This window comes from Oreochromis niloticus, linkage group LG19 (genome assembly GCF_001858045.2).
Source record: "Oreochromis niloticus isolate F11D_XX linkage group LG19, O_niloticus_UMD_NMBU, whole genome shotgun sequence".
In the NCBI taxonomy this organism is placed as follows: Eukaryota; Metazoa; Chordata; class Actinopteri; order Cichliformes; family Cichlidae; genus Oreochromis; species Oreochromis niloticus.
This window is the reverse complement of record NC_031983.2, coordinates 5,567,481-5,583,797: the sequence shown is the minus strand read 5'-3', so window position 1 is coordinate 5,583,797 and position 16,317 is coordinate 5,567,481. Positions and strand designations below refer to the sequence as shown.

The following is a 16,317-nucleotide window of genomic DNA, read 5'->3' as shown; positions in this document are numbered from 1 at the left end:
TTCAGCAAAGTAACAAAAGATCAAATCTTTGTCAAACAAGAAACAGTAAGATTAAAAGATAAAATGCAACCAAAGATCAGATACATTTCAAATACATTTTTATACAAGAAATTTGTTCACAGACATTTATTTCATTCATAAAATTCTTATTTACAGTAAAAATGTGTGAGATTATTTACATAGATGTTATTCATCATAATGAATAACATTTGGAGAAATAAAACACAATATTTCTCTTAATGCTTTTAAATTGTTCTACAGTCTTATGTGACTCCTGTCTTAGTCTTTGCTTAGTCAGTACTGGGTCAAGGAAGACTTTAATGTATAAAATATACATATACAACAAAATGTATTCTGTTTTTTTACACAATCTTTATGCTGTTACATAACCATTGCCTCTTCAAGGAAAAAGCACCAGGATTCTGTAATATTTCAAGCATTTAAAAATAAATATAGAAACTGGATATGTAACAAAGAATCAATGTCCCACTCCTCACATTGTAAAGTCCTGATCTGGATTTGGTCTTTAGCCCACACCTGGAAATGAGTAAGAAGTCCCAAGTGAGGATACATCACTCACACATCATACACCTGGCTCACAAATGAGAAGGGGCTATGATCTGCCAATATATGTGGCTCTATTGTGTTAATAGACCTCTCTGCACTGAATCATACTTCTTATTAATCTCTGGCTCAAGTCCACGGCATGTCTTTGTCCTGTCATGTCTTTTCTTCTCTAACCCCAACCGGTCGCAGCAGATGGCCCCGCCCCTCCCTGAGCCTGGTTCTGCTGGAGGTTTCTTCCTGTTAAAAGGGAGTTTTTCCTTCCCACTGTCACCAAAGTGCTTGCTCATAGAGTGTCATTTGATTGTTGGGTTTTTCTCTGCATGTATTATTGTAGGGTCTACCTTACAATATAAAGTGCCTTGAGGCGACTGTTGTTGTGATTTGGCACTGTATAAATAAAACTGATTTGAATTGAATTACATCAGTGTAACCCATAATTTCACTACACATATTCGATGACAATAAAGGGCTATTCTATTCTAAAAACGCTGCAAAATACATTAAGATGCCTGTTTGCCAAATATTACCATTCCCTTGACCGAGCGCTTACTTGTGGCACTGCTCCCGGACCCAGAGCAACAGTGCTTTCTTGGCAGAGACTCTAAAACGATGATGTAGTGGTGAGCCTCTGGGAGGAACTGGACTGCTGCTAGCCGAGTGGCTTGAGAAGGTGGAGCGTGTGTCGAGACTGGCCAAAGACTCCATAGAGGACTGACGGGAGTCAAAGGTGAGGGAGCTCGCCAGCTCTTCGATCTAAAATAACCAAACACCAGTTTGAGTTTTACACGATAGATTTACATTTGGCATTTAGTATGAGGAAATAAAAACTCCCGTGAGCATTAAAGGTAAAGCACAAGATAAAAGAGAAAACATTTGAACAGAAGTCTGACGACCATCTTTATGTGCAATTTTTAAAAAAGGAAAAAAAAACTGGAATAAAAAAACATCAAAACCAAAGTAATAAGGAACGCACAACAAAATGGACAACAACAAAGAAGGGGAAGAAAAACAATCTTACATGATACTGAAGAATGATAGTCCATATAAGGCCCAGGATGATGGATGGTTTTCCATCAATAATGTCAGGAATGTGTATGTTAACCAGCTTTATCTGGGGAAAAGGAAAACAGTTCAGACTTTTTCAAAGATATTACAGTCAAAATCTAAACATGAAAGTCTGATGAAAAAATGTGTTTGTGTAATCTTTAATTTATTTTTGTTCAGTACCAACAATACAGTTTTCCGAATAAAGTTGGTGCTAATATTTAGCCCCTTTAAAGGATTGTTTACCGATTTCTTCTTAAGAAAGGAGAGAGCCTTCTCGATGTTGCTCCTGTGCTGAAACATTCCCCTGCCTCTCTCCCGACTCTGAAAACCACAAAAAAGTGAATCACTCAGACCACAAAAGTTCTTAGCTGTTGGTTGGAAAGCATTTCTAAGCAATAAGGTAAAACTGGACTTACGATGTGCAAACCACTCATCACCTCCAGCAGGTCCAGCAGTTTGGAGCCATCACGGAAATCATTGAACAGATCTACAACCATGCACGGTGGCCTCCTCTGTCACAAATATACATTTTGTTTATGATATTTACAGCAGGTGAGCAAAATCAACAAATAAAACTAATATGTTTCTAGTATTTTTTTTTAGATGCATGAGCTAAATATATACATGAACAAATACATAAAAAGGGTTACTCAGAGAAAGTTATGTATGAAAACATGTAACACAGAAATCACAGGAATTTGGAAATTATTTCAGGGAAGATGCTTCTTAGAAATTATGTAAAATATTTTCTGATATAGTACATAAACAAGTTGATGACAAAAGTTTACAAAATGGGCAGTGACGTGTGCAGATGACACATATGACTGGTGGAGACCAGATTTGTAATTTTGCGTGACTATATAACTTTATAGCATGACGCAGTTTTCGAGGCATTAAAGCCAAACAAATTAGTTAAAGTTTAAAGAAAAGACAGCTGTTTGTTGATTTCTCAGAAGCTGACATTTTGAGCATGGGGACGTTTCTCTAGATAATGATGTGTACTGTATTTGCATAGTCATAGTCATGGGCATTATTATTGATAAAATCTTACAGATACACTTAACAGGTTTAATAAAGAAACAATGAATGGCATCAATAGCAAACACTGTACAGTGGATCTGGAAAGTATTCACAGCATTCCACATTTTTTCATGTTCCAGTCTTATTCCAAACTGTAAGAAATTCATTTTTCACCTTGAAATTGTACAGAATACTTCATAGTAACAAAGAGAGTTTGTTTTAAATTCTTGCAAAGGTATTAAAAATAAAAACCACAGAAGGGGTTAGATCTGGATTCTTGATGGGGCACTCAAGGCCATTCACAGAGTCCCAAAGCCACTCCTTTGATATCTTGGCTTATGTGCTTAGGGTCACTGTCCTGTTGGAAGAACTTTTGCCACAGTCTGAGGTCCAGAGCGCTCTGGAGAAGGTTATGAGCAACGATGTCTCTGCACATTTCTTCATTCATCTTTCCCTCAACCCTGACTGGGTTTCTAGTTCCTGCTCCAAACAACATCCCAACAGTATGATGGGTCCACCACCATGTTTGACTGTAGGAATGGTATTGGTCAGGTGATGAGTGTTGACTGGTTTCCTCCAGACATGACGTTTGGCATTCAGGCCAGTTAACTCATTCTTTATTTCATTAGAACACAGAATTTTGTTTCTCATGGTTTGGTGGTTGCAAACTTGGAGCCCACTGTGCTCACTGGAACCTTCAGTGCTGCCGAAATTTTTCTGTACCCTTCCCCAGATCTGTGACTCAATACAATCCTGTCTGGGAGAACTATAGAGAATTCCTTGAACTTCAGGGCTTGGTTTGTATTTTGACATGCACTGTCATGCATTCTAAATCATGTCCACTGACTTCATCAACTGCATTTAGCACAAGTGGAGTCCAATCAAGTTGTAGAAACATCTGACAGATAATCAGTGGAAGCAGGATGCAGGTCAATTTAGAGCGTCACGGCAAAGCTATGAATCCTTATGTACATGCTATAGTTGTTTGTTTTTTTTGGTTTTTTTAAATTGCAAGAATTTTAAGCAAACATTTTTACTTTGTCATTATGGGGTATTGTGTGTAAAAGGCTTTAACATTAAAAATAAGTGAAGCGCTGTCAGTACGTTCCAGATGTGCAGATCCACATTCTGTGAGAACACTGGCAACACGTTTAGGCAAGTGAGATAATGTTATGTTCTAAATTGTGTGACAATGTTCAGTATGAATGCGATATAACAACACACAATAAATTGTACAACTGTGTTTACTGACAACAATGTCAATAAAAACATACAGCATTTCATGGATTACTGACTACCTGACAGGCTGCAGTATTTTCCTAGCTACAGTAAACCAGTTGATTGATTGAATGTCATACATAATTCTAATTTCCATTCCCAAACCAATGCCCTGTGTCATGTAGATCAAGTCATAATTGACTTGCTAATAACTGACTTTCTATTATGTACTCTGATCCCGGCATAAAAGGTCATTTTTTAATTTCTAGGAGGACACAAAAGTTTCTGCACCAAATATTATTCACACGTGATACACATGTGCATGGTTGTAATGTGAGGTATAATGTGACCAGCCCCAAAAGGATTAACAATTATTTCCACCATTTAGCTTACTGGCAAAGTTCCCACCATACTGGACCTCTGATTGGGTGGATTAGGTGGGTGTGTTTGGTGGGCCGTCTGTTGCTGTCTGTCTGCGTGCTGTGAACCTTGCTCCTTAATACTATATTTGTGTATGCAGCCACCACTCTACTGTCCTCCACTGTGATATTTACAGCTGACCTTCACTATGAAGCAGAAAGAGAGTCTGTCTCTGCTGAGTCATGTCAGGGGACAGTTTGAGAACTTTTACACAATGCATTTGCTTTGACAGCTTTCATATTACATCTCTCCTCCTTGAAAAGTTTCAGAAGATGCTTACAGTGGCAACTCTTGGACAACTTTTGTCCATGGTGGATCTATGAATAATCTGAAAGTTTACTGAAAGCGAGCCATTTTACTGCTACTTGTGCTTTTCTTTCCATGACAGTTGAAGGGTGTAGTATTGAAAAGGTCACTTTGCTGTCAGGAACTAGTACTTCATATATTATCCATGCAGTATGGAAAAATACGTCTTTTCAAAGGAGATGCACATAACTAAAACTAGCTGCATGGTACTACATAAAATACAAATACTAATATAAAGGAATCATAATCTTAAAAAGTAATTAGTGAGAACAATATTTAGAACTTTTCACGTTTTCTGCTTTTTTCTTTTACTCTGACAAAGCCAATTATGTGAGTGTGACCAATGGACTCACTGTGTATAAAGATTTGGGGAAGCATTATGTTTGTATGTTACAGTAGACAAATTCTTCAACACGCTGTGGTAGTTTTATGCATGGTTTCTTTCTATTGTGTGCTTGTATCCAGCACACAGTAAAAAGTAAGATCATCCTTCACACATACTGTTCCCACATTTAGGCCTCACCTTTGCCAGCTGGGCATTGACCCAGTTGGTGAAGGTCCTCTTCTGAATCTGTTCTTGTTCCACTGTAGGAAAAGAAGAATCACTGCATTAACTTAGACATTTAAACAACAAATCACAAAAGCATCAAATCTTGGCAAAGGAAGTCATAATGCTCCACATGAACTGTTTACACTGAGAGAAAATGAGAGTTGGCACAGTTCCTTGGACTGCTAATATTATAATCAACAGCTCATGTGTTGTGGGTCTCTTTGGTTAAGAGAGCAAGGGTCAGGTAGAAAGAAAGTTTTTTGAAAACTCCAGGATCTATATTCCGTTGTTTAATATAGGTTTCTTCAAGCCACAGGTTTATAGACAGACAGTTATTTGTTGTCTTAAAGGAGATTAGTCAAATCTGCATAGAGAATAAGTAGGTGCAATGAGAAGCCTATGCTTAGCATTCAACTGGAACTGAAGGACAAGGTATCCTCTCAGCTATAATCCTTTAGAGCACTCTCTAAGTCTCACTAATTAACACACTGTATCTCTTTTTTGCACTTTGTAACAAGTAATTCAGTGTTACACAAATGCATCATACATAGTTCATGTTGTGGTCAAAAGTTTTCATCACCTCATCATGGACATGAATGTCATGGTAACTTTGAGCTTTTAATGATTTGGTTTGAACTGTTCTTTTTCCATGCTGGAATGACTGTACGTCATACATCTTTATTGACTTTTAAAAACCATGAAATGCGTGCACAAGCTTGAATTTGTTTTGGATTTTCCACACAGGGTCCATGCAGGGTCACAAATATTCAGATAACCACAATAATAATTGGTTACATTTGCACCTAGACTGCAAACATTTGGTTACCATCAACAAGATTCTGGCATAACTCTGGCTGATTCTTAGCTGAACTGACATGTCATTTAAAATGGTTGAGTTCCTGATGTGGAACGGGCTTTCCACTATTCCAGAAGTTTGATGGTGCTATTTCTAAACAGCTACAAAGAGCTTAACTCACAAGACCCAAACAGTCATCCTCAGATAAGAGGAAATTAGTTAGGATTTTCAGAAAAAACCCAAGACCCATTAAGGCTTAAGCCTGCCATGAAGTGGAAACTGCTAGAACTTCAGCATCACTGTGACAGTGAAGGCAAATTTTATATCACCATGAACTGAGAAGGTGTTGACCAAGAAAGAAAGCTTGACTGAAATTTAGAGCAGCCCACAGGAACAAACCAGCCACCACTGGTTCTGGTACATTGCACACAATCAATTGCATGATGGCAAGCATACCTCCAAAGTCTTTTGCTTCACCTCATATCAATAACGAAACAGTTGAAATTTAAAGACAACTGGGTGTTCCAGCAGAACATTGATTGCAAAAACACATCAGAACTGGTTTTGGAATGAATAAAGCAGGTTAACATTAAGCTTCTGGAATGGTTCCAACCTTGAACATTTCTGCACTATGCTTAAAAACCTGTTCGATATCAGAAAACCAACCAATTTAAATTAACGCTGCCAATTCTACCAAGAAGAGTGGCCAGATATCTAGCCTGAATTATGCCAGAAGCCTGTTTATGGCTAGCAAGAGGATCTGGTTAAGGTGTAACTTGCTAAGAGACATTTAACCAAATTTTGCTTGAGCTGTTTGTATACTCCAGACTCTGTATGTATACAGACTCTTGTATACATCCACCTGTGTGGATTTGACAATATCCACACAAAATAAATTCAAAGGTGTCATTACAGTCATTAAAGATGTATGCTGCACAATCATTCCACCATGGAAAAAGAGCAGTTCAAAGAAATCAAACCAATCAAAGGATCAAACTTGTGACATTCATGCCCATCATAAGTGTATGAAAACATCTGACCACGACTGAAGGTCCCCCATGAAACAACATAACTGTAAAGGGATGGCATAGCAGCCTATATTATTTTATCTGGGCCAACCTTGGGGTTTAAATAATCTGGTTTATCTAGCAGAATGAAAAACATTAGCAGTGTGCAATTAATTAAAAACAGTAGATTCTAAAAGTGCACCTATTGCAAAATTAACAAGCATTTGCAACTATAAGACTGCTGCATCATAAAAGCTGTTTATTTCTTTAGGGTACACCCAGATTGCTATGGGAAACCTCTGGGCATTATTATAAACACAAGTATTTGGTTTGTGTGTTGCCTGAACAAGCCACAAACCTCGCTGACATAATGAAACCCTCGGAAAATGACTCATCACAAAAAGTGTTGCAAAAACATTTGGGGATTCCTAAAAACATAATCAAGAATCTTACATATACTGTGATCTACGAATACTGAGTAGTATTTACTTTTAACAGAAGAGCATTATATTTTGTATGAATTCCTTTTGTTTTCTTTGTTCTTTTTAAACATACTTTATGAAGTTTGTAGTGCAGTTTGTAGGGGTCAACTTGAAAGAAAGGCAGATATGAAACATAGAATTGAGATGATATTTGGATGCATAATTACAATGTGATATTTAGAAACCCCATTAACCAGTATTATTTCCAAAATGTGGCCAATAAAAACAAAAGCATTGGAATATTCAGCATAGTTTTAAAGATAAAATACATTTTTTGAAAATGTGACCTTATTTGACCTTGAAGAAGAGCTCAGAGGTCCAAAGTATATATTTTTCACTATATTTCATTTCCTATATGCCTATACATTTAGGAAATGTAATGTGTACAAACAGTGGCAGAAAGAAACATCATTTTAAAGCTAGAATCAATGCACTGACCAGTTCAGCAACACCAAAAGGCCCAAAAGACCACAGAAGGCAACTAAAGGTTAAACAGCTTCACAACAGCCAATCAAGAACAACCAAATGAGAGGAGGACGTCTACAAGGTGTCCCTCATTCAGTTGTTGAGAAAAGAAATGTTGAGGATTTAGAGCAAGGTGCAAACCACTGATTACAGTCAAGACCAAGAAGGCCACGTTAGACTTTGCCATAAAACATTTAAAAGGTTTGGCACAGTTCTGTGAAAGATGAAACCATAGTTAACTTGTACCAGAAGGATGGCAAAAGTATTGAGAATGAGAGCAACAGCTCATGATCCAAAGCATACCACATTATCTGTTTAACATGGATGTTTACCTCTTCAGACTTTGAAATTTGCCTAATTCAGTCTTGTTGCTGTTGTTCCTTGTCTTAAATGTTCACATACAAACAGCATTTTGGAAACTTTATGAAGGGTTTTACCTGACAACAGTGATGTATTCCATTTATTTCCCTGGTGGATAATTGGCTAGCTGAACTTTCCCAGCTAGTAGTTACAAGATTTTAAGAAAACTTGACCTCTGCCTTTGAGCTTGAGGTCAAGGTGACTGAGATTCAAACTTGTCTGAGATTTTTAGTAGATGCATCTATGGAATCAGTTTCAACATGCTACGCTGCCTGGTTCTCAACGTATTGCAGTCATAAAAATGCCCACCCTCATGGCAATACCCCGTCAACCTTTATGGATTTGTCTAATATTAAAATTTACTTGATGATCTGAAATATGTAAGTGTGACAAATATGGAAAAGTGATAATACACCAGGAAGGGGGGAAAATACCTTTTCACAGCACTGTATACTGTATTTGACTGGCTGACAAACTTGATATCTGCTCCTGAGGAGGGGCTTTCTCCTGCTATAAGAGCCTGCTATCATGTGCTCTCCTCCAAAGCTTCTTGTTCCCCCAGGGTTAATGTGTCTGTGGGATGTGATAAATCTGACAACTGACATGTAATTTTGACTACTGAGAGCAGGGCCTCTTCCATCTGCTCTGCATGTGGCAAATAGTTTTTTTTTAAGGACTACTGCATAATGCACAATGTGGTGCATTTCTGCAGTTTTTCAGACATTTCTAAAGGGAACTATTGGATAATCAGTAAGTTGTCAGTTTATGATACAAGTCCCTGATCTGAATTAAGGGACTTGACTGGGGTTTAACAATGGCGCTTGATAAGCTGCCACACCCACCAAGACCATCAGGAGAGTACAATAAGCATTACGTAAAGGTAAATAGGTCTTTTCTTTAATAAGATTGCCTATTAATATTTCATGATTTTATTAGCAATTTGCTATGAATTTGTTAAGAATTAATTGTGCTTTATTTCAGCTGCCAGATAACAGGTGAGGAAAATGCTTTATAGTTTATAATGTTTTTTATGCAGTCACTAACAGTTAAAATGGGCTTTCAAACCTTCCTTACCTGGAAGGCAAATTTTTAAAATACATGTAAAAAGGGAGCAAAAGTGTCAGAGCTATCGTTTGAAAATGTGTTTATCACAGATGTTACTTCAGGCCTTCAGACTAAAAAGCCATTTCAAATAAGGGATATGAAAGGTTGCTTCCTAAAATGCTAATTTTAGGCCTTATGGACCTCTTTCATAACCAGCAACTGTACAAATGCAAAGCACTGATGCTTTGCATGTTACCATCAGAATATCACCGCCCCAAAAGTAATATATACAGTAACTAGTAAAATTAGCAGTAACTACCATAAAAATCATCAGGTTGGCTTTTTATATTAATTTTCTATTATCTTTGCCCCAGTTTCATACACAAAGTAATTTTGGTTTCAGCTCAGCAAACTTTTTCTTTTTCATTTTTTTGCCTTTTCAAAATGTTAACATTAGCCATCTGCCTTCATGGTTTTGTTGTAGTTTCAGCTACTACAAGTACAATGTTGCACAGACATTAAATAAAGGTTTAACCTCTGAATAGCAGCCAAGCTTCGGCTTTGTGTTTAATGTGTAATTACATTCTACGGCAGTAGCTCTTGTAAAACTAGACTACTGTAGGTTTTATAAGATCTAAAACCTGCCCCAGTCCCGAGAAGAGAGCGAAGCCTGTATATGAATTTGAATACATACATATGCATGCTGTATAGGTGAGTTACTATTTACTTTCTTCTCAAGACTGGTTTCTTATATTCTGCAGATCCTGGGACTATTTCTGTAAATTTCCTGGTATAGTTTCTGTAAGCAGTCAAACTAGGTTTAAGAGTTCCACATTCAAACGCTTGTGTCTTCACACTAAACACTGCAGTCACTTTCATTCCACACCAATCAACTTCACTACTAGAAAGAGAAATGCAAGCAAACTTACCCACAATGTGAGAAGCCATGCTGATTCAGCAGGTAGTGTAGTAATAGTAGTATTAGTAAACTCTGATGTTAAACATCTGTTTAAATCAAATGCATTTTTCCCTTACATGCTTTACCAAACCGATTCAACATTCAACACACCCACTGCTGAAGCAGAAGAGCTTATATGAAATATGATATGAAATCCCATTGAAAACAATTCTTGTCTAAACCGTCTACAATTCTTGCCTGCAGGGATCCAGGTGAGTTTAGCTGGGCTCCACCTCTTTTAAATGTGACTCACCAAGATTTCATTCCTGCCCAAACACGACCTGGAACAAGTTAGTTCTAAGCATCCTAAGTACTTCATGCTGCACAGGTTGGAAAGCCTGACTCAAATTCAAGCAAACCAAGCAAAATGGAAGACGAATTTTGGAAGACTAAGTTAATGCAACCCCAACCCCAGTTAGGTAACTGAAACATAGCCAGTAGGTTACACAGTGCAGCTAAGCAAAAACGAAAAAAAACCAGAGTCACTCCTTGACATAAATATGATATTAGCAATAGTGTAAATGTGGATGTCAAAATAAGCCCCAAACTGCACCCTATTCTATTTGGCAATGCATAAAAAGATGATTAATGTTGTAACGATAACCTATTAAAACGGTATTTAAAGTGGCATAACATGTTCTCCCTAAAACAGCCAGTGGGTATATCCACGATGCAGAACACAGGCAAGAAAATATCCTTCCAGACTCAGTTGACAAGTGTTGAATACACCCAACAATCACACATAGCTCGAGCTATTTTTAGTGACATTCTTTTATCATTACACCTTCAAATCTACGCAAAAAATGACTTTCACACTCTTATTTTACAAGATGGCCTGTCATGGGGGCGTTGGGCTTACATCATTCCTTCTGGACGTTGTACCAGCTGGAAACTACATAACTGGAAAAACATTTACAAGGCTTAAATAAACACAGTGTTCTAAATGTGGGGAGTAAATGAGCTAAAAATAGCTCTGTGAAGAATGAAGTCAGATTGGACCCAATAAGTTAGGGGAGGCAAAAGAACTGAGGTACAGAGAAAGAACCACATATGAGCATGTTGAAAAGTCCAAAGATCAAGAGTCAAGGAAAATGTAGAGAAAAAAGATCTGAGCGTCACTAATTTTAAAAGAGTCCCGATCAAAAATATAAGCTGCAAGAAAGAGAATAAGGAGAGTGGTGGATCAGGACTGAGAGAGGCTATTAAAAAAGCTGAAATAACGACAGAAAGATTAAGAAAAGATATGGAAAAATATGAACAACAAGTGTCTTTCTAGATATGTATTACTATAGAAAACAAATATAGTCTTGCAAGTCTTGACAGGGGTGTGGTTAAAGTGGGCTATTAATTTTTGTGTTGCAGTCTAGCGTTGCTTCCAGCTGATGTCATGGAGATTCTCTCTCAAAAAAATCACAATATGTCACCTTGTAATTGTGCCAGCATGCTCATAACACAACACACATCCTTTTTTTCATTCTCACGTCTGTTAAGCACTTGAGCAGATGTCAGTAAAGTTGAGTCTTGGTTGTTCAGTAAATGCAGTATCCCATAAAGCTCACCAAATACACAAACTGCATTTCTGGCCCCTGTCAGCTAGAAAATAAAGCATAGCTAAATATATATGTGGTAAAAATTCTAGTTATTTACAACTTCTTTATTGAAAATGGAAGAGGAGATGGAAGAGGTCCTGGGTTCAAATCCTGGATAAGCCCCCAAGTTTGCTACAGTCTGGCTTGAGGGACCTGACAAATTAATCAGACAGACACCACTGGGGTCAGAGCTGAAACAGCCTGCTCTTAAATTCTTAAATGAGACTGACAAGGAGGTCCCTGTTGCACTGATAAACCCGGTCTACCAGGAAACTTCAAGACAATACAGGGAGACAGGACAAAACAACAGGGACTGTCCAATGCATAGGGCTATGCATTGGACAAGGACTTAATAATTTTGGGTCAGTCTAAGCAGGCATCCCTGTCCCCACCCATCTCCTCCAACTCCTCTCTTCCAGGGTTTCCCTGCCTTGGACATTTACAGACACCTCCTCTAGGAGACAGGCCAGAGTCATCCTAGTCAGATGCCCAAACCACCTCAACTGGCTCCTAATGAAGTTCTTTCTCATGCCTTTAAGAGACCCTAGATACCCTTCATACAAATTTCATTTTCAGCATTCTTTCGGTTATTACCGATAACTCATGGCCATAGGTGAGGGTAGGAACGTAGATCAACCACTAAATTTACATCTTCATTCACGCTCAGATCTCTCTGTAACACATGATGTATTATTATTGGATAGAGAAGCAGTGAAGATAGACAGGAAAGTGGAGAGAGAGAGAAAAGACACAGAATAAAGAGCTACAGGTTGGACTTGAACCTGGGACGCTGCTCTCCGGCTGCAGAGCTAAAGTGGTACCCTGTTCTTGGATTTTTTTAAATCTGATTTTTAAATCTGAAATATGTACATGAAATCATCTGGTTTTTATTTCATGTTGTTACATGTTTTCAAATGGTAATAGGTTTGTGTTATTCAAAGGTAATGGACATGAAGTGCAACCTAAATTGGTTGGTTTACAGTCCGGTGAAGGCAAACTCTGGTGCCAATGGTTTCTGTTATGTTAGGTTCAAGGCAGCATTGATACATTCAGATTAAAAATGAGGATGCTCTGTCACGTTCCGAGTTTCACTTCTGGACTTCAGAAGGTCAGACAATGGTCAGCAATGGTAGCCTCTATAATAACTGTTAAGATATTACAGAATGCAGTTGGGCAAATAGAAAGAGCAACAAGGATGGCTGATCACAGCCATCCACAAAGAAAACATCTACCTAAGCTTGAAATACACATTTTTATGTGCCTTATTTGTGAATAAGATATCTCCCAGCTCAACCACTACACTTGATCTTCGGCTCATCCTCCTATTGGTAAATGTACATAATAACTTTTTTATGTTTTGTTTTAATTTTACAACTTACATGACAAGAAGATGACTCATTGTTACGTTTTTAAAAATCATAAACCAGAGGTGAAAAACTTTAAAATGAAGTGGCTCATCAATTGAAAACCAACTTGTAACAACATTCCCAGTGCAGTACTTTGCTTAAGACGTTCATAAATGCCCTGGGATACAGTGAGTTGATGCGCACACAGTGTTTATTGCCTGCCTGCACCACCCTCCTGCTCTTTCCCTTCAGAAGGCTCTTTGCAACATGACTCATGTCTCAAAGTGAACAGCGGATCACTTTCCGTAGATTAAACCAAGCATGACCTCAAAACGAGTGGCAAAAGTGAAACAAGATGTTGCCCACAGTGGACTGACTGTGACAAGGTCATCAAACTGCTCCCTTGAGTGAGACTGAGGCCAAACAGTTATTATGTTGCCACAGTGACTGAAATCAGGACTTTTTTTTTCTTTTTTCTCTTGCATGACCTCAGACCAGAAACAATGAGCACTTACTCATTTTAGCTTAGAAGCACCACAGTAGTTCCAACAGCCTAAAGGTAGGATTTTTTTAAACCGTTACTCTTGTTCTTGTAGAAAATAATTTCATTGTTCAGTCAGAAACATTACACTGTAATCTGTACTGGAAATGAGACTGACCCTGCAGCAGCATGTGAACATTGTCAATGTCCAGGGGGATGGTCCCCTGCTCCAACAAAGCATCTCTGGAGTAGAAGTCTGACGACATATTCTCATCCACAGACCCCCGGCAGCATGGCACTGCTCTAAAAGACAAAGAGGAAAAAGAAAAGTATCAATGAATGTTCGTGCCAAAAAAAGATCTAAAGACTAAACTATAAAGATCTAAGACTAAAAGATCACTGTTTCCAGCTGGTGCCAATTTGAGGAAGCTTGTACCTTAACTTTATAGCCAAAAGTTTCTATATCTAATATACATGTGACCAAAATCTTCATAAACGATGAAAAAATTAAGTCTAATGTATCAGTTGCCACTTTTGGTTGAAATAGTTTATGATAACAGAGAATGGGGCAGGTTGGACGATTTGTCCCTTTCAGTTAGGTGTAAATCACTGAGTCACCAGCAAGGCTGATCAAATAATCAGTAAAAGTTAAAAGATAAAATCTTAAAAATCTCATCTTTAGCACCGTTGCTTCACAGCAAGAAGGTCCTGGGTTCAAATCCAGTGAAGTGTGGAGTTTGCATATTCTTCCTGTGTCTGTGTGGGTTCTCTCTGGGTACTCTGGCTTCCTCCCACAGTCCAAAGACATGCTGTTAGTGGGGTTGGGTTAACTGGTGATTCTAAATTGACTATTTCTTGTATATATGTATGAATGATTGTCTGACGAGGGTACGCCCTGTCCATCTGACTTTAGCCCTCCCACAACCCTGAACTGGATAAGTGGATGGATGGATGGATGGATGGATGGATGGACCAGGTTGGAAGATACCACTGTGTGTTGTTATAAATTGTGTCTCAATGAGTCTGATTGCTGCAAATATACCAATACTCTGCCACTTGCATTTAGTGCTACAGAGTGATTGCAACACCGCTGCCATAGGACATGGCAGAAAGGACCACTGATCAGCCACCATGTAAGACTCTCCACCTCTCCTGAGTAATCTGCAGACATTTCAAGGTAAAGGGATAATTTCTACAGAGGACAACATGTGGAGTTTCACATTGCACTCTTTTATAAATGAGACCCCAGGACATCTGTTGGATTGCTGTGGATACTCAACTTCCAGCCATCCATCTCTAATACAGCACATAATTGCAGATGGGCTGGAGGCTATCCCTGCTGCCATACAGCAAAAGGCAGGGTACACCATAGAGAGGTTGTAATGATGTTCTCAATCATTTCCAGTCATGTTCGGATAAACAGGCCCGCAAACATCTGTGCATTCCAGCACTTCTGTTTCAGCAAACGCGTGTGTGCTGCTTGTTGCTTGAGGCTAATTATTCATGTGCTGTAACTGGTGTACGAGCATGCACCCAAACCCATTCAGACACAGCAGACCTTTAATATTTTGGGATGTGGATACATTTATCCAATAAACATGAATTAGTGGTAAAATTATATTTAAGATCGGTTATTATATTAATTATTACTATTTCTGGTATTATAGCCATTGCATCAACACAAATAATGATAATGGTGCAGCCAGGAGGTTTGTGTGATCAGAATTATATTGTTCCAGTCTGCTGTTGTGTCCACAAAACATTTGTTTTATGACAAACAGACTGGCAGTGAGCACGTCTGAAATACAGTCAAAGAGGAGTTTATCATCTTTTAAAGTGCAATGAAACACTGTCAGTATAAACTGAGTGCAACGTGAAGTGCTGGGCTGTGTTCTGTCTTGTTCATTCTCCCTCTAGGATATGAACAAGCGGACTGAGAGAAATGTATGACATTTAGACATCTTTCCAGAGTTGCCTGCCTAAACAAATCACGCAGTGAAAAATAAAAAAGCCCTTTGATTTGATCGTTTTTCTCTGCAGATAAACACGACTGACATGATGGTCCAGGAGAATGGACAGGTGAGCGAGACTAAAATACAACAGTGTGAAATAGTGCCAGCGCTCACCAATATGTCAGAGCAAATGTCAGATGTGTCCGAGCCAGATCAGATCAAATACAAGCAGCTCACGTATTGTGACCTGCAAGTGCTGCCAGAAGAATGTGATTTCACTCAAACAGGCAACGTCAAACATCGGAGCCACTTTGGCAATATTTCTTGTATGCTGCTTCCTATGTGGCAAGCACCACTCGTGTTTTCCTCCCAGAATCATTAATGGCCAAACAAATATGAATCCTTAACAAGCCAGAAGAAGTCAAACTTATGGTTAATTCCTAAAAAAAAAACTAAGCAAGTCAATAAAGACAATAAATAAAGGAACAGATTAGCTCTGACAAATTCTATTAAAGGGCTATTTGCAAATATGACACTACCAGTGCTATAAAGTGTGTTGGCAGTAGGTATGGGTATTGAGGAATTTAATTTAAAGCCAAATCCAGTAAATCCTTAGTAACTGGTGAAGATTGGTGCAGATAAAGTAAATAAAAACCAAAAACAAAGCAAGAAAAGTATTTTTTATACTCTTGACAAGCTGTTGTGATGT

At 38.3% G+C, this 16,317-nt stretch overlaps 1 protein-coding gene across 1 annotated transcript in view; it reads right to left on the bottom strand.

Moving 5' to 3' along the window:
- Positions 1 to 16,317, bottom strand: part of syne2b (spectrin repeat containing, nuclear envelope 2b) — an 82,951-nt gene that overhangs the window by 62,705 nt on the left and 3,929 nt on the right. Inside the window, exons 2-7 of the mRNA XM_025901157.1 lie at positions 13,835 to 13,959; positions 5,102 to 5,163; positions 2,031 to 2,126; positions 1,858 to 1,935; positions 1,586 to 1,678; positions 1,118 to 1,320 (exon numbers count right to left, since the gene is read on the bottom strand). Of these exons, the coding sequence (XP_025756942.1) occupies positions 1,118 to 1,320; positions 1,586 to 1,678; positions 1,858 to 1,935; positions 2,031 to 2,126; positions 5,102 to 5,163; positions 13,835 to 13,922 (620 nt within the window). The 5' untranslated portion in view covers positions 13,923 to 13,959. The remainder of the gene's footprint in view (positions 1 to 1,117; positions 1,321 to 1,585; positions 1,679 to 1,857; positions 1,936 to 2,030; positions 2,127 to 5,101; positions 5,164 to 13,834; positions 13,960 to 16,317) is intronic.